The 23,396-nt window shown below is 37.7% G+C and overlaps 1 protein-coding gene across 5 annotated transcripts in view; it reads left to right on the top strand.

Moving 5' to 3' along the window:
• Nucleotides 1-23,396, top strand: part of LOC109429299 (uncharacterized) — a 785,311-nt gene that overhangs the window by 69,483 nt on the left and 692,432 nt on the right. For all 5 annotated transcript variants that reach the window (XM_062850599.1, XM_062850602.1, XM_062850601.1 and 2 more), the window contains exon 3: nt 8,568-8,715. In XM_062850599.1, the coding sequence (XP_062706583.1) occupies nt 8,568-8,715 (148 nt within the window). The remainder of the gene's footprint in view (nt 1-8,567; nt 8,716-23,396) is intronic.

Here is a 23,396-nt window from a genome sequence, read left to right as displayed (position 1 = left end):
AATTCACTGGGGTATTTCAGGGGAAATGGCCTATGCAATGCCTACAGGAACATCAGTAGATCGGCTCCAGATGCACGTTCTCCTTCCAGGAACTTACAATAAGATAAATGAGGGGTGTTGGCACAGCTCAGTACCACTCTTCGACAGCGCAACCAGGGTGCAACATGTTGTCCACAACAGGACGAGACAACACCGGTTGATGGATGATCCGTGAGCAGAACAAAGATGTCAGAAGGTATGTTGGGGAGAGAAAAAGTGAGAAAGCGAAATGTAAATAAAACCATAAACAAAATAGAAAATGGTTCAGAATAGGCATTGAAGGAAAAGTATAGTTCATGTTGAATTTGAATATTTGAAGTTTCTGCGAATAGTAGAAAAAGTAATAGTTTGAGAGATAGAAAGTTGTGTATTAGTGGTTCCAAAGCACAATTCGAGGCAAGGGCAAATTGTGATAGAAAATGCGTGAATTTAAGAGTGTTTCATTTAGGCAGATCAGGATTCGCTTAAGGCACCCGACCGTGAGCCGCCATGCCTATGGGGAAAAGCGGGATATTATAAGAAAACTATAAAATGTAAGTAGATAATAGATGTAGCGAAAAAGAAACATTAGTAATGTTAAAATTTGTCCATCCTCTTTGTTTAATCGAATAATAAATAGTTTCCAGCTGTTGCAAAAGTTACTTCCCTGCTTTGAGAATTCGCTTTTCTCATTAGGGTGGTTCAAAAAGGAACAAGGGGGTTAGAAGCAAAGGGGTGTAAGTGAAAAAAACTCACTTTCGAGCAAATGATGCTTAAAGTTTTTCACCAATGTTTCATCCCATACAAAATGTATGGAGTATCAAAATCGACCCAATTTTCTACGATTTATTGTAATTTTTCTAATCATCGTAAAAAATAATCCTAAAAAAGTTCTTGAAAGCTTGAAACCAGAAGAATTTTTGTATATGGTCAGCTCAAAATCGACAAAATGGTCACTTACATCCCTTTGATTCTGGGCCCCTCAAATAGAAATGTGACTGATTCAATTATTGGGTGTATTCCTGAATGAATCTCTGAAAAAAAAAACCCTTGGCCAATTCCTTAGGACATATGGAAAAAATCATTGAAGAATCTCTGAAGAAATTCACGATGAAATAACTCGGGGAACTCCCGATAGAACTCATAAAAAAGATCCTCAAGGAATCTCTGGAGTAAGTCTGCAATGCATCCTTTAAATTCTAGGGGAAATTTTCCAAGAATCCCTCAAGTTCCAGAAAAGATTTTCTAAAAATGCTTCAATAAATTTCTGCATAATTTCTTGCTGGAATACTTGAAAAAAAAAAAAAAACTACCGATAGAATTTCTGTTTAAATCTCTGGTAACATTCATAACGACACCCTTAAGAATTTCTTCTAGGATTCTCTGGAGGTAGAATTCAAAAATACCAAAATAATTTCCAGAATAGGTTTTTTTAATTTGTTTTTGTTTGTAAATTCCAACTGATGCTTATTCTTCGGAATATGATGGACATGTCTAATGGTTTTCTAAATCAGTACACCGAAAAAAATGCCTGAATGACTTCCCAAGTAAAAGTCTCTAGAGGTATTCTCAATACATGAAAAAAAAATCGGTGGAATACCTAGAAGTTGTTGAGCATACAAAAATACACAATTTTGCTGAACAGTGCGACATTCTATCTCGTTAAATTAAGAAGTTATTGAATCATTTCTATTTTTGATAATTGTTTGTTTATTCACCATAACACATATAACATACACTTGCATACAAAAGTTCAAGCCATTTTCATAAAGTAGAAAGATATTTGATTCATTATTGGAAACAATTCTCTGTGCCATTTTGCGCCGTAAGCAGTTAGACGAGTTCAAAGTTACCCTATAAAAATCAGTAATTTGAAAAAAAAAACTTTGTTATTTCAAAAGCTGGCGTTTTTCGATGTTCAGCAAATACATGTATTTTTACATTCTAAACAACTTTGTAAAAGACGAAAAAAATGTAAAAAAATACCGTTAAAAAGTTATGATGAAATATATGATTTCTAGGGGTCATGCACATACAACGGAATATATCTCGTAAAGTATTAGTTTTAGCATTATGACGGCTTTGAAAAAGTCGTTCAAAATTGCATTTTGCACAACTTTGTCGAAGACATCAAACGTCTATCTGCATTTTTGGAAAGTGTGACAAGCAATGCATTAAGTATAAGGAAAACCCGTACGAAGGGGGGGTCGAAAATTCCCAAATTTTGCGTGACGTACTAAATGGATGCCCCCTTAAACACAAGAAGCACATATCCATCAAATTATGGGATTTGCTAGGGATTTTTGGAATGGACACATGGTTCCGGAGTTATTTCGGAATCAAAAGGGGTCATTGGAATTGTCCATATTGGGAAAAGTGAATTTTCGACAAGGGAAAAGTTTAGTTTTCAGACGTAAGCGAACTAGAATGTTAGAAAAGTATGTCTGAAAGTTCATCCCGGTCACTAAACGCCTTGAAGCCAGTTTAATTGATGTTCCGAGGAACTGGTTCTGTATTCAATTTTTGAATATTATTCAGTACTATCATACGACACCTCAAACTTCGTCATTTTTCATGATACATCATTCTGAGCTATTTTTGTGATACATATTCGAAATATTTTTGGCCATTTTGGAACCAATTTGCGGACTTCACAGAAATCGGTGCCGGTGGTTCCGCGGTCCATTTTTCAAAGATGAATAAACACCATCATGCGACATATCAAGCTTCATGATTTTGAAACTTATAGCATACATTTGGCCATTTTGGAATCCGCTACCGATTTTCCGGAATCAAGTTTCAGGGCCAAGTTTTCAAAATAGTTCAATACTGTCATGTGACTTTTTATACATCGGCTTTTAAAATACACTATACTGTTGTATGGAATCCCTCCTGGCATTCTTGCTGTATTCTGTCGAACAATCTTCCTACAATTCCTTCAAAAAAATCTCCTGCGATTCCTTCGGGGACTCCTCCATGGACTTCTCCAGAGTACCTCTACCGATTCCTCCCAGGGTGTCCATAGGCATTCCTCTTGGCATATATTCAAGGAATTTCATTGAACATTCCTCCAGCCATTTCTGATGGGATTTCAGAGACATATTATTTCCCGAAATTCTTGTTCTACAGATTTCAGAATCCTCGAATGATTGCCTTGAATCATCCCAGCAAGAGATTTTTGGAAGAAATCCTAGAAGAAATTCTTAGGAGAATCCCTAGAATAATGCCGCGAGGTATTATAGTAAGAATTTCTGGAGGAGTCCTGGTAGGAATTGATGAAAAAAATCACAGCATGAATTGCTTGTGGAATCCAGCTGTAATTGCTTGAGGAAGGCCAAGAGGAGTTCCTGAAGGAATACCGTGAGCAATTTATGGAGAAATCTTTGGATAAAATGTCCAGGATAAAACATTCTGGAGGAATCACCAGATGAACTTCTGGAAGAATCTTAGGAAAAATCTCTGTTAGAAATTTCAGAAGGGTTCTGGAATTTCTAGATTCTAGTATTTTTAACAGAAATCCTATTCAGGAATTTCTAAAGAAACCCCATCAGGAATGTCTGGAGAATCAAAAGAAAAATTTTGTGAAGAAATACCTAGAGAAATACCTCGAGAAGTCCCTGAAAGAACCGGTAGAGTATTCTGAAGGAATCCACAGCGAAGACCCTGATAGAACACAGGAGAAATTTCTGAAAAAAATCTCAGAAAGATTTTCCGGAAAAATTCCAGCAAGAATAACATGATAAATGCCTAAAGCAATTACTAAAATCATTCCTGGAGGTTTGGTAGTTAGAATATCTGGAGAAGGAATTGCTCACAGGAGGAGTTAATTGGGAAATCTTCAAAGGAAGGCCAAGAGGAGTTTTAGCAGAAATTCCATAATGAATTTGTGGAGGAATTCTTGGATAAAATCTCTGGACGATTTCCTGGATGAGCCCTTTAAGAAATCCCTGGAAAAACAACTGAAGGAATTTTTGGAAGAATTCGAGGAAGATTTCCCGTAAGGATCGCAGCAAGAAAGCCAGGAAAAAGCTCTAGAGGAATCCCTAGCAGAACTTCTGAAGGACCACAGTTAGAATTTCTGGAGGAGAATAGCTGGAAGAACCACAGGAATAGTGCGTGAGGAACCCCAGCTGGAATTTGTGGAGGAATGCCACGAAGCGCTCCTGGAGGAATCCCATGACAAATAACTGGAGGAATCCCTGGATTAAGTCTTTGAAGGAATGCGTGGACGATTCTCCGGAAGAACTAAGAATGTCCGAAATATTGCCATGCTTAATCCCAGCAAAAATTTCTGAAGAAATCTCACGAGAAATCACTTGAAGAACTCTTGGTGATATAACAGTAATTGCTGGAGGAGTCCTAGAGGGAATTGCTGGTAAAACCACAGCTGCAATTGCTTGACGGATCCCAGCTAAAATCTCTAGATAAAATCTCTTAAGATGTTCCTGGAGAAATCACTGAAGGTACTTCTGAGACAATCCATGGAATATTGCCTTAACTCTTTGGAGCCGAAGGGTTCAATATGACCCCGGCGATGAAACCGAGCATTACAAACGTGTTCCACATCAGCGCGGTTGTAGCGGGACCCCAAAAATAATCCGGCTTCAAAGGGTTAAGGCAAAACTGGAAGCATTTCCTCACTTTTTGGTTTTTGATTTTTTATTAATTAACGAAGCAATATTTTCAAAATCGGTTTTCGTACACATGTAGAGGATGGATCAAGGTGTCTTCTGATTTTTTTTTCGCAGTGGAAAATGTTTTTCGTTTTAGCAGAAACCCTTTTTGAACAAAATTTCACAAAAAATGGTTTTTGAAAAAATGGAAAACTATTTCAAAACGGCAAAAAATCAGAAGATACATTAATCCATACTCTACATGTGTACGAAAACCGTTTTTGAAAATATTGCTTCGTTATTTTTAAATAAAATCAAAAACTGGAAAAATGATGAAATGCTTCCAGTTTCGCCTTAAATGATACCACCAAGAGCTTTTGAAGAAATTTCTGAAGGAATTCCTAGAACTACGGGAGATTTCATAGAAGGTATTTCTAGAGAAATCCTAGTAGGAATTGCTGGAAGAGCTTTTAAGAGGTTTTTGAGAGCTTTTTTTTTAATTATAATCTTTTTTTATTTTTTATGAAAACGATTTTCCTCCGTAGGAGCAATTAATTTAAGTGGTTGCCCCTTACAACTAATTTCCAAACTTCGTCTAATTTTTGCGTTATTTTCGAACTTTTTTACCAAAAGGCTATTTGCAGTTCAGTAGGAAAACATGGGCCTATCTTCATGCATAGGAAATTCATTGCCTGTATTTCCTAAGAAACCGTTTTTCTTTGGTCGCAGTATGCAGTTGTTAAGAAATGATTCAAATGATATTTTCTGTTGGAAGTTTCTACCAGTATTCACCAATATCTTGAGCGATTCCTGTTGAAAGAATTTGTGGAAGAAATGAAATGGTTTGGGGAACACCTAAAACTTGCTCCCCTTCCCATTTTTTGAAGATTATTTTGAAGAATTTAGTAATTGAAAAATAAATAGAGAATGTTAGTAGGCAGATTTGAAAATTAAATGTTCCTTATGAACCCATGCTACTGGCTACGACTATGTGAAATTTTTGTTTTCCCAAGATTCCCAACATTTTATTTGTGAAGGAAAATTAGAATTTGTTGAGCTATGGCTTTCTAATATTTTTTATTCTCAATCACTTAACCTAATGTACAGCTCTATTGTCCACTGGGGCACTACGTGAGCAATTACAATTGACAGCTGCACTTACATTTTGTACAGCGCCTAGATTCTATTCTACTTTTATCGAACTGGTTGCCTTTCTGCTGCTTTCACTTTTTCTACTTTATACCTAGTAGAATGATGAGCACAAGGATGATGATGGATGGCCGTTGTTCCTTTCCAGTCCGATTGGGGGTCCATTATGAGTAGCAGTTCGCCGATTTCCAGGTATCCGGGTCCGTTTGAGCCACGAGGCTCAGAAGAGGGTCAGTGTCAGTTGCTCTCGGGGGAAAAGTAACTGACGAAAAATTGCAAGTGCCGGGGCTGGGAATCAAACCCATGACCATCCGCATATGAAGCGAACGTGTGACCAACTACGCCACGGGCCCCGGCTATTTCTAATATTTTGTGTATACTTTTCTAGAAACTGCCCCTTATGACTATTATTCCTAGCTCCGCCTATGTATTGTATTATTTTTCTTATAAAGTACATCGTCTCAAGATACTTTTCGTGGACAAAAGCCATTATTTACCTAAAATACCTAAATTACCGAAAAATATTTAAGGACAGACTTGTTAGAATCCCAAAATGGCCGCCACAATGGCCGACTTTGGCACCTACTCACAATTTCGAGGGCACAAATCTCTTCGTAAACAAAACCAGTGCACCTAAGCTTTTGATTTTAATCTAATTACAAGTGAGCAAGAACAGAATAATGAACTACTTTGTTGTTTGAAGATTGCTTCTTGAGATTTGTGCGTCTAAAGTTTCGATGCAATGTTGAAGCGGGATTTCATGACGTTTGTCCTTAAAGTCGCCTTTCTCACCACTCCCCCCCCCCTTCACTATTTTCTTGCTACGACTATGCCTAATACTTTCAAGGTGGGTTCTGGTGTCTAACAAGGGTAATAAAGTAAGAATAATTTTTGATTTGATGACTGAGAAATTAGTATGGAATATTGATTATGTGTAGTGATTTGAGCACTCGATTTCTCTGCCCCTTGCGAGCTCATATCACTGGCTACGCCTATGTGTAATATTTTTCTCGATAATGCAAGATTCTCAGCTTCTAGATGGCGCTATAAAATTGATTATTTGTTACTTTATGGTCAAGTTATGATTTTTTGAAATTTTTGAACGATTTTGGAAGAATTGCCCCTTATTACTGTTTTTCCTGGCTCCGCCCATGATTTGCATTTTTTCTTGGAAGTACCTCATCTGAAGATTCTAACCGTGGAAGAAAATCATGAATTGCTTGAAAAACGGGGCTGATATAAATTTTTATATGTTTGGCGAACACATAAATGGGGTGCCCCCCATTAGCCCCTATCCTTGCTACGACTATGTTCGATATTTTTTCTAGAAAGGGGAGTGTTGACGGTTTCGAATGGTGGAAGAAAATTGTAATTATATGGATTATCAGCAGAGATATAAGCATTTAAAATAGTGTAACGCTGTTTTTAAGGAGGTGCCTCCCTTTGCAGAGCCCCTTTTTATCGTTTTTCCTCGCTACGACTATGTATGATATATTATTATGAAAGCTGAGGCCCCAAGGTTTTCGGCAATATAAAAATTTTTACATTTAGGTATAAAACGAAGAAAATATGATTTTTGTAAAAATTAGTGTAACGGTGTTTTGTAGGCACCGTCTTCTGAGGCTATTTTTTTAGCACCGCCGCCTGAGAGATAATAACGCTTGGAAAAGTTCTGGCTTCAAAGGGTTAAGGGATCCTAGTAGAAATCTTGAGTAAATACTTCTTCCTTTTTTGGTGTGACGTCTTTATTGGGACAAAACCTGCTTCTTATGAGCTACAGCATAGTGTTCTACAAGCACTTCCACAGTTGTTAACTGAGAGTTTCCTCCGTTGTTGACAATTTTGCACGAAGTTAATTTATGCCCAAGGATGTTTCCATTACGAAAAGTTACTGGACCGACCGGGAATCGAACCCGTCACCCTCAGCATGGTCATCCTGGAGCTTGCAACAACTAGTGGGTCCCAATATGTGATGTTTTTAATAGTAATAAATTTCGAGTAACATTTTATAAAACTTTTAATTTTTACATAGAGTTCAGAGCTTACACATACCTTCCAATATCAACAACCGTTATTCAATGGCAACACGTGTTACCGAGCGGATGATTCACACATCACTTCGAACCGTGTAACCCCAATAACCCACTTGTCGAGTCCTGAAACAGCATCCGTATCGATTTACAATTTGTTCTCAACTTGTTCCAGTACTTTGTTCACCCACAGGTACAATAAATTTAACCCCATAAATCAGTGTCCCGGCCGCTCGCACCGCCGCGCCACGCCACTGTGCTGCCAACAGGAAGTTTGACCACCCGTAACCCAGTGCCTTCCGGAGAAAGTCTCGAAACACATTATACCTACTTCTATAGGATTCAAGTAGCATCTTCGATAATTTGCCACCACCAGCATCAGAGCAGAGCGGCTGGTGGTGGTTCCCACACAATATGTATGGCTGTATAGATCATTGAAGAATATCTTTTTGTACCGGAGAACGCCAAAAACCGGCGAACGAAGAAACTCTGCCGAAGGACCGGCGTTTCCATTATCGATCGCTTGCTGTTCTGTCTGCCAGCTCGGAACAACTGCACTGCACTGGTCTCTGCTCGCAGAGTTCCACCAACTTAATTTCTTTATCCTACTTTTTTTTCTGCGCCAAGCAGTATCTATCTCACCCAGAAGAAGAGTGTGTCAGTCGGCAGCATCTTAACTAAAGTCGATTTTCTCCCTTTCCTTCCGATTTTCTCTTTTTTCATGTACCATTTTCACATCCGGACGGAGCGAGCGCAGAGGTCATCGAGGAGTGGGGCTGCTACGACACCGAAATCCGGCTCACGTGCGGCAACCTCGAGTCCCGGGTGGCGATACTGGAGGCCAAATTCACACCGCACTGTGCCGAGGACCGACCGGAGGAATGTGTGCACGTCGACGAGAACAGGTGAGCTCTATCTTCTAGTTGTTCTAGTTTGGGTTGTTTTTTTTTCGTTCTTGGTTTTAATCTCTACTAGATGGTGGTTGAGGCTCTCTGAGGATGATAGAAAATTGGATTCACCTGGGTAAAATTAACTATGCATAATTTTGAAGGTATTTCTACTGGGTGGGAAAATAATTATGCAGTCAGATATTTAAAGTATAATTTGAAATGAAGAGATAAGGTGCATTAGATACTCTGTTGCAAGTTATTTAATACGAAATAGGTACAAATGGGAAAGTGAATCTTTATTTTAGATCGAATTTCTTCTAAAACTCCTAGTTGAGTTCCCAGCGGAATCCACATAAGAATTCTTAGGGTAATTCCTAGAGGAATTCCTAGGGGAATTACTTGGTGCACTCCTAGAGAAATTCCTCAGGAAATTCCTAGAAAAAATCATAAAGGGAATTACTTAAGAAATTCCTAAGGGAATCCCAAGAGGAATTCTTAGGGGAATTCCAATGATTCTTAAGGGAATACCTGGAAGATTTCCTTGAGAAATTCCTAAGAAAATTCATATAAAAATTCCTAAAAGAATTCTGGAAGATATTCTTCGAAAAATTTCTAGAGGAACTCCTATATGAATTCCTTGAGGAATGTTTAAGGGAATTACTAGGTGCAGTAGGGAAATTCATAGGGGAATTCCTAAAGAAATTCGTAGAGAAATTCCTAGTGGAATTCCAAGAGGAATTCTCAGGGGAATTCCGATATGATTATTAGAGGGATACCTGAGAGAATTCTTTGAGAAATTCCTAGAGGAACACCTACAGAAATTCCTTAGAGAATTCATATGAAAATTCCTTGGGAAATTCCTGAAGACATTTTTATAAATTTCTAGAAGAACTCCGAGACCGAGGAATATTTAGGGGCATTCTTAGGAGGATTCGTAGAGAAATTCATAAGGGATTTTTTAGTGAAACTCCAAGAGAAATTTCTAGCGGAATTCATTGAGGAACTCTTAGGGCAATTCCGAGATGAATTTTTTTCTAGCAGAATTTCAAGAGAAATTCATAGATGAACTCTGCGAAAAATTCCTAGAAAAAATACCATACCTACAAATTCCAAGGGATTTTCATGCGGAAATTTCCTGAGAAATTCTTTCGAGAATTCCAGTAGAATACCTAGAGACATTCCTACGACAATTCCTAGAGGAATTCTCAGAGGAATTTCTAAAGGATTTCCCAGAGAAATTCCGAGAGGGAAATTTCTACAGCAATTTGTAGAGTAATTGGTAGGACACTTGCTGGAAAAATTCCTCTGAAAATTTCTAGAGAAATTCATAGGGAAATTCCAAGAAAATTTCCTTGGGAAAATCCCCGAGAAATTCCTAAAAAAAATTTCAAGGGGAATTCCAAGAGACCTAAGTACTTCCTAAAAAATACGTACGGAAAAGTCCCAGAGAAATTATTTTGAGAATTTATTGAGAAATTCCTGGAGGAATCCCTAGAGACATTCCTACGACAAGTACACGTTGAATTTTCAGGAGAATTGCTGGGAATTCCCAAGATATTCCTAAGGAAAATTTCAACAGGAATACGTAAAGAAATTCTCAGAAGACTTGCTAGAAAAATTCCTCTCGTAATTTCTAGAGAAATTCATAGGGGAATTCCTAGAGAAAATCCTTGGGAAAATCCCAGAGAAATTCCTAGAAAAATTGCGAGAGAAATTATCTGCGGAATCCGTAGAGAAATTTCTAGGGGGATTCCTGAAGAAATTCCTTGGTATTTTCTAAAAAAAATCTTACGGAAATTTACAGAGAAATTCCTTTGAGAATTCACGGAGAAATTCCTAGAGGAACACCTACAGAAATTCCTAAGAGAATTCTAGTAGATATTTTTAGAAAAAAATCTAGAGGAACTCCTAGATGAATACCTTGAGAAATGTTTAGGGGAATTACTAGGAGCATTCCTAGAGAAATTCATATGGGCATTACTAAAGAAATTCCTAGGAGAATTCCTAGAGAAATACCTAGGGGAATTCCTAGAGAAATTCCTAGGGGAATTCCCAGAGGAATTCATAGGAGAATTGCGAGATGATTGCTAAGGAGGGAGAATTCCTCTAGAAATTTCTAGAGGAACACGTACACAAATTCCTAAGAGAATTCATATAAAAATTCCTTGGGGAGTGCCTGAAGGCATTTTTAGAGAAATTTGTTGAGGAACTTCGAGTCCGAGGAATGTTTAGGGTTATACCTAGGAGAATTCCTAGAGAATTTTCTCTGAAAATTGAAAGAGAAATTCATACAGGATTTTTAAGGGATATTCTAATAGAAATTCCTAGGGGAATTCATCGAGGAATTCTTAGGGCAATTCCGACATGAATTCTTTCTAGCAGAATTTCAAGAGAAATTCATAGAGATATTTCACGAAAAATTCTACACAAATTCCTAGGGGCTTAGAGAAATTCTTACGGAAATTCCCTGAGAAATTCTTTCGAGAATTCCTGTAGAATACCTAGATACATTCCTACGACAATTCCTAGAGGGATTATCAGGGGATTTTCTAGAGGACTTCCCACGGGAATTCCAAGAGGGAAATTTCTACAGGAATTTGTAGGGTGATTCCTTGGAGACTTGCTAGAGAAATTCCTCTGGAAATTTCTAGAGAAATTCATATGGGAATTCCAAGAAAATTTCCTTGGGAAAATCCCCGAGAAATTCCTAGAGAAGTCCCTAGAAGTTCCCAGAGAAACTCCTTTGAGAATTCATGGCGAAATTCCTGGAGGAATCCCTAGAGACATTCCTACGACAATTACAAGTTGATTTTTCAGGGGAATTTCTGGAGAACTTCTCAGGGGAATTCCCAGGAGATTTCTGAGGGAAATTTCTGCAGTAATACGTATAAAAATTTCCAGGAGACTTGCTAGAAAAATTTCTCTTGAAATTTCTGAAGAAATTCTTAGGGGAATTCCTAGAGAAATTCCTTGGGAAAATCCCAGTGAAATTCCTAGAGAAATTTCTAGAGAAATTCTGAGAGAAATTTCTAGAGACCTTCTGAGAGAAATTTCTAGAGAAATTCTGAGAGAAATTATTTGCGGAATGCCTAGAGAAATTTCTAGGAGGATTCCTGAAGAAATTCCTAAAAAAATACGAAAATTTCTACAGGAATTTTTAGGGGAATTCCTGGAGGACTTCTCAGGGGGGTTCTTAGAAAATTTCTAAAGGAATTCCCAGAGGAACTCCTAGGAGACTTCTCAGAGATATTTCTAGAGAAGTTCCAAGAGACACTCCTAGAGCAATTCCTAAAAAAACCTAGAGAATCCCAAGGGAAATTTCTTGATGAATTCATAGGAAAATTCCTAGAGAAATTCCTCAGGGAATTGCATGGGGATTTCCCAGGTAATTCCTACGGAAATTGCTACGAGAATTTCCAGAAAAAATCCTGGGAGAATTCTTGGAGGAGTTTCTAGGGGAATTACCAAGGAAATTCCTAGAGGATTTTTAGGCCATTCTTAGGAGAATTCATAGAGGGCTTCCGAGGGGAATTCCTAGAAGACTTCCTAGAGAAAAGAAGTTTATAGAGGAATTCCAAGGAAAATTCCCAGGGAAATTTCTACAGGATTTCCTAGGGGAACTTTTAGGTATTCCTAGGAGAATTTTTTGGAGAATTCCTAGAATAATTCTTTGGGGGAAATACTAGAGAAATTCCTACGGAAATTCTTAGGAGGGAGAATTCTCGAAAAAAATTATAGTCGAATTTCTAGAGAAATTCTTACATGAATTTCCAGATAAATTCTTCCTGGGAGAATTGTTATTGTTATTTGTTTTCAACTAAAAATTTTGAAAGACGGAAAAGCCCCTTTGAGTGATTTCATGCCTGGGAGAATTCTTAGGGGAGTTCTTAGGGAGATTCCCAAGGAAATTCCTAGAAAATTTACTAGGAGAATTCTTAAAGAAATTCCCAAGGGAATTCCCAGAGAAATTCCTAGAGGTATTGCTTGAGATGTTCTAAGGAAAGTTCCTGGAGGAATTCTTTGAGAAATTCTTAAAATAATTCGTAGGGTAATTCCTAAGAGAATTCATAGAGAAATTCCTCTGGGAGTTCCTAGAGAAATTTCTATAAAATTTCCTACTAGAATTCCTAGAGAAATTGGAACTCTTGGAGGAGGTTTAAGGGGAGGAGTTCTTTGGATAATTCCTAGGGAAATTTCTAGAAGATTTCGTAGTGAAATTTTTTAAGGAATTCCTCGGTGAATTGATAGGAGACTTTCTAGAGAAGTTCCACTGAATTTATGAAGACATTCATAGGGGAGTTCCTTGAGGAATTCTTAGGGAATTCTTAGGAATTCTTTCTAGCAGAATTTCAAGAGAAATTCATACAGGAATTCCATGAAAAATTCCAAGAAAAAATTTTATACAAGTTTCTAGGGAGTTTGAGAAATTCTTTCGAGAAATCCTGTAAAATACCTAGAGACATTCCTACGACAATTCCTAAAGGAATTCTCAGGGAAATTTCTAGGAGACTTCCCAGGGGAGTCCCAAGAGGGAAATTTCTACAGGAATGTGTAGGGTAATTCCCGGGTAGAGGTGAAGTACTAACGATCAAAACAAGATATTGGTTTGATTGATATAAGAGATAAAAGATCTGAAAATAATATCTAAAAAATGTTCCTGGAACATCTGAAAAAGATCAAAATTTGATATTTCAAGATTAAATGAATAGCTCGCTGCTATTGGTTAGATCTCACAAGATCTAAATATGATCTGATGATGATGTTTCAGGAGTAAATTTTAGATATTATTTTTAGATCTTTTATCTCTTATATCAATCAAACCAATATCACGTTTTGATCTCAATATCAAAATATGTTATTATTGAGCTCTTTTCCTCTATCCGGGTTCCTAGGAGACTTGCTAGAGAAATTCCTCTGGAAATTTCTGGAGAAATTCATAGGGGGATTCCAAGAAAATTTCCTTCGGAAAATCCCCTAGAAATTCTTAGAGAAGTTCCTAGGTACTCCTCAAAAAAATACTTACGGAAATTCCCAGAGAAATTCCTTTGAGAATCAATGGCGAAATTCCTGGAGGAATCTATAGAGACATTCCTATATACGACTGTTACAAGTTGAACTTCTGGAGAACTTCTCAGGGGAATTCCCAGGATATTTCTAAGGGAAATTTCTACAGGAATACATATAGAAATTCCCAGGAGACTTGCTAGAAAAAAATCCTCTCGAAATTTCTAGAGATATTCATAGAGGAATTCCTAGTGAAATTTCTTGGGAAAATCCCAGAGAAATTCCTAGAGAAATTCCGAGAAAAATTATTTGCGGAATCCCTAGAGAAATTCTAGGGGAATTCCTGAAGAAATTCCTAGGTATTTCCTAAAAAAAAATACTTACGGAAATTTACAGAGAAATTCCTTTGAGAATTTATGGAGAAATTCTTAGAGATATTCCTATGACAATTTCTAGAGGAATTTTCAGGGGAATTCCTGGAGGACTTCTCAGGGGAATTCCTAGAAGATTTCTGAAAGAAATTTCTAAAGAAATTCCCAGGGGCACTCTTGGGAGACTTCCCAGAGAAATTCCTACAGAAAATCCAAGAGACACTCCTAGAGCAATTCCTAGAAAAAATCCTAGGAATTCATAGGAAAGTTCCTAGTAGCATTCCTAGAATAATTCCTCAGAAAATTGCATGGGGATTTCCTAGATAATTCTCACAGAAATTGCTACGAGAATTTCCAGAAAAATTCGTGGGAGAATTCTTAGAGAAATTTCTAGGGGAATCTCACCAAGAAAATCCCTAGAGGATTTTTAGGCCATTCTTAGGAGAATTCCTAGAGGACTTCCGAGGGGAATTCCACGAGAACTTCCTAGAGAAATTCCTTGAGAAATTTATAGAGGAATCCCAAGGAAAATTTCTAGGGAAATTTCTACAGAAATTCCTAGGGAAGTTTTTGGGTATTCCTAGAATATTTTTTTGGAGAATTCCTAGAATAAATCTTTGGGGAAATTCTAGAGAAATTCCTACGGAAATTCTTAAGAGAATTCTCAAAAAAAGTTCTAGATGATTTTCTAGAGAAATTCTTACACGAATTTCCAGATAAATCCCTGGGAGAATTCTTAGGGGAGTTCTTAGGGAGATTCCCAAGGAAATTCCTAGGAAATTTACTAGGAGAATTCTTAAAGAAATTCCCAAGGGAATTCCTAGAGAAATTCCAACAGGAATTGCTTGAGAAATTCTAACAGGAATTGCTTGAGATGTTCTTAGGAGAATTCCTAGAGGAATTCTTTGGGAAAATTCTTAAAGGATTTTTTAGGGGAATTCCTAGCAGAATTCTAAGAGAAATTCATCGGGAAGTTCCTAGAGAAATTTCTATAAATTTTCCTACGAGAATTTCAAGAGAAATTGGAATTTTTGGAGGAGGTTTTAGGGGAGGAGTTCTTGGAGGAGTTCTTTGGGTAATTCCCAGGGAAATTTCGAGAAGATTTCGTAGTGAATTTTTTAAGGAATTCCTCGGGGAATTGTTAGGAGACATGCTAGAGAAATTCCACTGAATTTATAAAGAAATTCCTACCCAAATTTCTAGGTGAATTCCAAGAGAAATTCCTAAAGAAGTTCCTAGAAAAAAAAATCGTAGGGGAATTCCTAGAGAGAGTCAATCCTACGACAATTCATACAGGGAAATTTCTAGAGGACTTCCCAGGGGAATTCCAAGAGGGAAATTTCTACAGGAATTTGTAGGGTAATTCCTAGCAGAATTGCTAGAGAAATTTCTCTGGAAATTTCTAGAGAAATTCACAGGGGAATTCTTAGAAAATTTCCTTCGGAAAATCCCCGAGAAATTCCTAGAGAAGTTCCTAACTACTTCCTAAAAAAATACTTACGGAAATTCCCAGAGAAATTCCATTGAGAATTCATGGAGAAATTTCTGATGGAATCCCTAGAGGAATTTCTACTACAGTTACAAGTTGAATTTTCAAGGTAATTGCTGGAGAACTTCTCAGGGGAATTCCCAGTAGATTTCTAAGGGAAATTTCAACAGGAATACGTATAGAAATTACTAGGAGACTTGCTAGAAAAATTCCTCTCGAAATTTGTAGAGAAATTCCTTGGGAAAATTTCAAAGAAATTCCTAGAGAAATTATGTGAGAAATTATTTTCTGAATCCCTAGAGAAATTTCTAGGTGGATTCCTGAAGAAATTCCTAGGCATTTCCTAAAAAAATACTTACGGAAATTTACAGAGAAAATACTTTGAGAATTCATGTAGAAATTCCTGGAGAAATTCTTAGAGGCATTCCTGGAATTCCGGGAGGACTTCTCAGGGGAATTCCTAGAAGATTTCTGAAAGAAATTTCTAAAGGAATTCCCAGGAGAACTCCTAGGAGACTTCCCAGAGAAATTTCTAGAGAAATTCCAAGAGACACTCCTAGAAAAAAATCCTAGAAGAATCCCCAGGGAAATTTCTTGAGGAATTCATAGGAAAACTCCCAGTAGCATTTGTAGAGAAATTCCACAGAGAATTGCATGGAGGTTCCCTAGGTATTTCTCACAGAAATTGCTACGAGAATTTCCAGAAAAAATCCTGAGAGAATTCTTAGAGGAGTTTCTAGGGAAATTCCCAGAGGATGAATATCTACAGCAATTCTTAGGAGAATTCTTAGAGGACTTCCTAGAAAAATTCCTTGAGAAATTCATAGAGGAATCCCAAAAAAATCCCTAGGGAAATTTCCACAGGAATTTCTAGGGGAGTTTTTGGGTATTCCTAGAGTTTTTTTTGAAGAATTCCTAGAATAATTCTTTGGGGAAATTCTGTAGAAATTCCTAGGAGAACTCCCGAAAAAAAATTCTATACGATTTTCTAGAGAAATTCTTACATGAATTTCTAGATAAATCCCTGGGAGAGTTCTTAGGGGAGTTCTTGGGGAGATTCTCAAGGAAATTCCTGGAAAATTTATTAGGAGAATTCTTAAAGAAATTCCTAAGGGTCTGTCCATAAACTACAGAGACTCTTAGAGGGGGACGGGGGGTCTGTCCAAAGTCTACGCTCCATACAAATTTCGAAAATTTTGTATGAACAAAAGTCTACGAAGGCGGAGGGGGTTCTGAGATGGCCGAATAAAAGTGTACGTAGTTTATGGACAGCGCCTAAGGGAAATCCTAGAGGTATTGCTTGAGATGTTCTAAGGAAAATTCCTACAGGAATTCTTTGGGCAATTCTTAAAGGAATTCTTAGGGGAATTTCTAGGAGAATTCATAGAGAAATTCCCCTGGGAGTTCCTAGAGAAATTTTTATAAAATTTCCTACTAGAATTCCTACAGAAATTGGAACTCTTGGAGGAGGTTTCAGGGGAGGAATTCTTGGAGGAGTTCTTTGGGTAATTCCCAGAAAAATTTCTAGAAGAATTCGTAGTGATTCTCGGGGAATTGTTAGGAGACTTGGTAGAGAAATTCCACTGAATTTATGAAGAAATTCATAGGGGAATTCCTATAAAAATTTCTAGGTGAATTCCAAGAGAAATTCCTAAAGAAGTTCCTAGAAAAAAAATCGTAGGGGAATTCCTAGAAGACTTCCTAGAGAAATTCCTTGAGAAATTTGTTGAAGAATCACAAGGAAAATTCCTAGGGGAATTTTTGGGTATTCCTAGAACATTTTTTTTGAGAATTTTTAGAATAATTCTTTGGGGATATTCCAGAGAAATTCCTACGAAAATTCTTAGGAGAATTCTTAAAAAAAAGTTCTAGATGATTCTGTAGCGAAATTATTACATGAATTACCAGATAAATCCGTGGGAGAATTCTTAGGGGAGTTCTTAGGGAAATTCCTAAGGAAATTCCTAGAAAATTTACTAGAAGAATTCTTAAAGAAATTGCCAAGGGAATTTCCAAAAAAATTCCAAGAGGTGGTGCTTGAGATGTTCTAAGGAAAATTCCTTAAGGAATTCTTTGCGAAATTCTTAAGGGAATTCTTAGGGGAATTCCTAGGGGAATTGATAGAGAAATTCCTTGGGAAGTTTTTAGAGAAATTTCTATAAAATTTCCTATGAGAATTCCTAGAGAAATTGAAACTCTTGGAGGAGATTTAAGGGGAGGAATTCTTGGAGGAGTTCTTTAAGTAATTCCCAGGGAAATTTATAGATGATTCCGAAGTGAATTTTTTAAAAGAATTCCTCGGGGAATTGTTAGGAGACTTGGTAGAGAAATTCCACTGAATTTATGAAGAAATTCATAGGGGAATTCCTATACAAATTTCTAGATGAATTCCAAGAAAAATTCTTAAAGAAGTTCCTATAAAAAATCGTTGGGGAATTCCTAGAGAATAGAGCAGTTCTTATGGGGATTCCTGAGGAAATTCCTAGAGAAATTCCCAGCAGAATGCCAAGAGAGCCTTCAAGGGAAATTTCTGGAAGACTTCGTATCCTTCTATCCTTTGGGAATTCCTTGGAAAGTTCCTGGAGGAATTTCTAGAAGAGTTCTTAGGGAGTTCCCACAACAATTCCCAGGGAAATTCCTAGAAAAGTTCCTGGGAAAATTCCTAGGATAATTCCTAGGGGAATTCCTAGGGGCATTCCTGAACAAATTCATAGCGGAATTCGTAGAAAAAATCCTAGGGAAATTCCTAGTGGATTTTTTATCAGAATTCCTTGAGAAATTTCACTAGGTATTCAGCCGTTCCATAGAAAAACGATACTGTGTATTGCTAGCGGAATTCCTGGTGGAATTGGTAGCGAAATTTCTGGTGAAATTCGTAGCGGAATTTCTGGTGGAATTTCTATCAGAATTCTTGGTGGAATTCCTTGTGGAATTTCTGGTATAATTCCTGGTGGAATTTTTAGCTGAGTTGCTGGTGGAATGCCTTGCGGAATTCCTGGTTGAATTTCTATCGGAATTCCTGATGGATTTCCTAGCGGAATTCATGGCGGACTTCCTAGCGGAGTTCGTGGTGGAATTCCTAGCAGAATTCTTGGTGGAATTCCTAGCGGAATTTCTGGTAAAATTCCTGGTTGAATTCCTGGTGGAATTCCTAGCGGAGTTGCTGGTGGAATGCCTTGCGGAATTCCTGGTGGAATTCCTAGTGAAATTTCTGGAGGAATTCCTAGCGGAATTTCTATCGGAATTCCTGGTGGACTTCCTGATGGACTTCCTAGCGGAATTCATGGTGGAATTCCTAGCGGAATTCTTGGTGGAATATCTTGCGGAATTCCTGGTAGATTTTCTGGTAGAATTCCTGGTGGAATCCCAAGCGTAGTTTCTAGTGGAATTCCTAGCGGAATTCATGGTAGAATTCCTAGCAGAATTCTTGGTGGAATTTCTTGCGGAATTCCTGGTTGAATTTCTAGCAGAATACCTGGTTAAATTCCTAGCGCAAATGCTGGTCGAATTTCTAGCGGAATTCCTAGTGCAATTCCTATTGGTATTCCTGGGGGAATCCCTTGCGAAATTCTTGGTGGAATTCCTTGCAAAATTCCTAGTGGAATTCCTGGCAAAATCCCTGGCTAAATTCCTTGAGAAATTCCTTGCGAAGTTTCTGGTGCAATTCCTAGTGGAGCTCCTCGTGAAATTCCTAGCGGAATTCATGGTGGAATTCCTAGCAAAATTCTTGGTAGAATTCCTAGCGGAGTTTCTGGTCGACTTCCTAGCGGAATTCATGGTGGAAATCCTATCAGAATTTTAGGTGGAATTCCTATCAGAATTCTTGGTAGAATTTCTAGCGAAATTCCAGGTAGAATTCCTGGTGGAATTCCTAGCAAAATTTAGCAAAATTTTTTCCTAGCAAAATTTTTTATTATTCCTGGTGGAATTCCTAGCAAAATAATAAATATAAATATATAATTTTTATATGTTTATATTTATTATTTATTCCAGGTAGAATTCCCGGTGGAATTCCTAGCAGGATTCCTGGTGGAATTCCTGGTAGAATTCCTGGTGGGATTTTTAGCTGAGTTTCTGGTGGACTGCCTTGCGGAATTCCTGGTGGAATTTCTATCGGAATTCCTGGTGGACTTCCTAGCTGAATTCATGGTGGAATTCCTAGCAGAGTTCATGGTAAAATTCCTGGTAGAATTCCTGGTGGAATTCCTAGAGGATTTCCTGGTGGAAAACCTTGCGGAATTCCTGGTAAATTTTCTGGTGGAATTCCCAGCGGAATTTCTAGGTGGAATTTCAAGTGGAACTCTCAGCAGAATGGTGGAATTTCTTGCGAAATTTCTGCTGGAATTGCTGATGGAATTTCTAGCAGAATGCTTGGTAGAATTGTTAATAGAATGCCTAGCGGAATTCTAGGTGCAATTCCCAGCGGAATGCCTGGTGGAACTCCCAGCAGAATTTCTGGTGGAATTCTTAGCGAAATTACGGGTGGAATTCCTATTCTTGTTGGAATCCCTGGAAGGTTGTTTTTCCTGTAAAGTTTGCTAATTCCTCGTGGAACTTCTGGTTGAAATCCTGGAGGGACGATGATGGATTTCCATCTAAAAAATAATTTCATGTTTTGTAAGCAGTTGTTCCAGCAAGTTTTACGAAAACAATTCCTGAAGGAATTGTCGGAATGAATCCTGGTGCAACTTCTGAAAGGATTTGCTGGGTGGGCTTCTGGTAGATTTATGAAGTAAGAGAAGTTTCACTCCTATGAATTCTCTGAGGAATTGATGGACAACTGTTTCTGGTGGTGTTCTTAAAGAAATTCCTGATCCATTTCGGGACGGAACATAAAAGTCTGATTATCTCAATTTTTTCTCTTATAAGCTAAATATCTTCTAGAATAAAACTATTTTTACTTTGAATACTTTATCCATCCTTGCAGTTTTTGGGGATAAATTAGGACCATCCTCAAGGCGGTCGATGTTCCACAAGAAATTTCTGGAAATTGCCGACTTTTAGGCGTTTCATGGTATAGAAGATTGAACTACAAAGTGTTAGTTTATAAAATGTAGACTTATAATTTTAACTCAAGCAGCACGAGATCAGATTGTACGGGTATTTCAAATCATAGAAGTGAATAACAAGAAGAGAAAAAAATAATTAAAGTCCGATGCATTCCAATCTAATTCTTGATTTCGGTAATATGGAGTTATATTAATCACCAAAGTATTCAAAGTGCTTTAAAATACTCCTACAAACTGAGTCAGTGTTACTTGAGTTGAATTTACACGTCTGAGTTTTTTAAAACTAACACTTTGAAGCTACACTCCCGATCAAAAGTTTGGGGCACCCAGCACCCAGCTTCCAACTGCATTTTACAGAACTTAGCTAAAAAATCTAGAAAAAAAGGTATTAAGTAAATTAATCCTTGATGTATCGACCAAAAGTTTGGGGTCACTCTCGTAAAACATGGAAAAGTGATTTGTTGATATCTTTGTCATCTTTCATTCAATTTTAATTCTTCTTGGCTTATTTGAAACAAAATGAATGATACTTACTGCATAGACATTGAACCACACATATTTTTTGAAATTTACATACTAAAACTTAACGTAAAGTTGCCTCATTTTTTGAAGTGTAGTGAAATGTGTTAACATAACATTTTTAGATACAAAAATCGATAAATACGTTAAGTTAAAGACATCAAACGCAAATTTAGTTAATTATCTTTGAAACGAGCCAAAACGAATTGAAATTGAACTATAGATGACGAAGATATCACCAAATCACTTTTCCATGTTTTTCTTAAGAAATTCTTATCAAACATTTGAACGAATTTATAGAAATGTTGTTTCTTTTGCATTTCCGAGACCGAGAAGCATTTCAGAAGCTATTTTCGAAAGAATTCATTGAGAGCTTTGCCATATTATTAAAAATTTAAAAAAAACTATTTAAAATTTTATAAAATGAATCATAGCTTACAAGATATAGAAAAAATCGCTATTTTTTTCGTGAATTGCCTGTTTCTGGTAATGAACTTTACTAGCATTTTTTTTAAATATTATTATTATTATTATTATTTATTTACGACACTTTACCATAGTAGGCATTCGTGTCGGGGTAATCTAACTTGACAGTGTAATATTCCTTAGAAGATTAGATTTCACTATATAGACCTATTTCTTTTACAAATTTGAGTAGATCTGCTTCCTTTTCTGAGTCGTGTTGTAGAATATCTGCAGTTGTTCCATTGATTCCACAGGTTATTCGTTCTTGGCTGTATCCTCTGCAGTCCATGAGTATGTGAGGGATTGTTATTTGTACTCCGCACCACTTGCATATCGGAGAAGAGGTGCGATTTAGTATGTACGAGTGGGTCAGTCTAGTGTGACCGATCCGGAGTCTTGTCAGTATCCGCTGATCCGCTGCATTCGAACGATCAGGATACTTTCTGGGGATCTGCTTGATTTGTCTTAAGTTTCCTTGACTGTGAAACCATTCTGCTTCCCACGTAGACCAAATTTGTGATTTGATGGTCCGTACAACGTCCTGCCCTGGTAATGGGATGTTGAGTTGGATTTGGTGTCTCCCATTTTTAGCGAGTTTGTCCGCATGTTCATTACCGGCAATGCCGGTGTGGCCAGGAATCCAGCTAAAGGTAATGTTACGTTTTACTACCAAATTCTCGATCGATTGGATCCATGGGTGTTTGGATCGGCCTCCTTGTAGAGCATCTAGGCAACTGGCTGAATCAGTAAATATGATCGTCGCTTGTTGATTATCTACTGCAAGAACAGCTTTTTCTAGCGCAAATGCCTCTGCAGAAAAAATACTGCATGTGTTTGGTAGGTGAAACATGAGATTACCTTCAGGAGCAACCACTCCAGCACCACAAAAGTCCTTATCCTTTGAGCCGTCAGTATAGATTTGTGAGTGGTATTTGTATTTCGTGTGAACGAATTCTTGGAACGATGGTATCACGACGCTCTTTTCAGTACCTGCCTTGAGAGAGTTCTTGAGGTGGTTATCGATGTGCGGCGGTTTTGCAAACCATTCCCTCTCAGTGGCCCTCGTTATGGTGCAGATTTGTGGTAACACAAATCCTGACGTTTCCTGTAGAAGTTGTCTTACTCTCCTTGCTATCGGGTAATCTGTTGTCTTGGGATCCTTTTCTATTAGCCGTACCGCTAGCTGTGACAGTCGTTGGATTACAGCTGAGCGGAATGGTAGGCACCCTGCCTCAGCTACTATTGAGAGAATCGGACTAGTAGCGAATGCACCGGAAGCTCGTCGAATGACCTCGTTGTAGGTAGGACTAAGTGTTTGTTCCATGGTCTCAAGGTTGGTACTTGTGAGTCCAATTCCGAAGAACAGTTTCGAGATGACTAGTGCGGATCCTACTTTTAATAGGCTTTCTCGGCTGCTTCTTTTCAATCGGCGACCTAGAACCCTGAGAATTCGGATTCTATTCGAGCACTTTCTTTTAACATCCATAAAGTGTTGGATGAAGTTCATTTTTGAGTCCATAATCACTCCCAATATTTTCATTTTTCGCACTCGGGGAATCGGAATATTATTTATTTTAATCGCTCTGCCACGTTTTCGGTGCTTTACGTGGCACACGTGAAGCAGCTTCGATTTTGTGGGTGCTATGGAGAATCCAACACTAGATGCCCAATCCGTAGCAGCAGAGACGGCTTGCCGCAGGAGTTTGCGAGCTGTTCTATGGTTTTTGCATTTAACGATTAGCAGAACATCGTCGGCATACAGCAGAATCTCTGCACCACTGGGAATTTTACTGAAAATCGGTTGCATGGCTACCAGGAACAGCGTAACAGAGAGGATTG

Source organism: Aedes albopictus, chromosome 2 (assembly GCF_035046485.1).
Source record: "Aedes albopictus strain Foshan chromosome 2, AalbF5, whole genome shotgun sequence".
NCBI classification, from domain to species: Eukaryota; Metazoa; Arthropoda; class Insecta; order Diptera; family Culicidae; genus Aedes; species Aedes albopictus.
The sequence above is the reverse complement of the archived record's forward strand: the minus strand, read 5'-3'. Positions and strand labels throughout refer to the sequence as shown.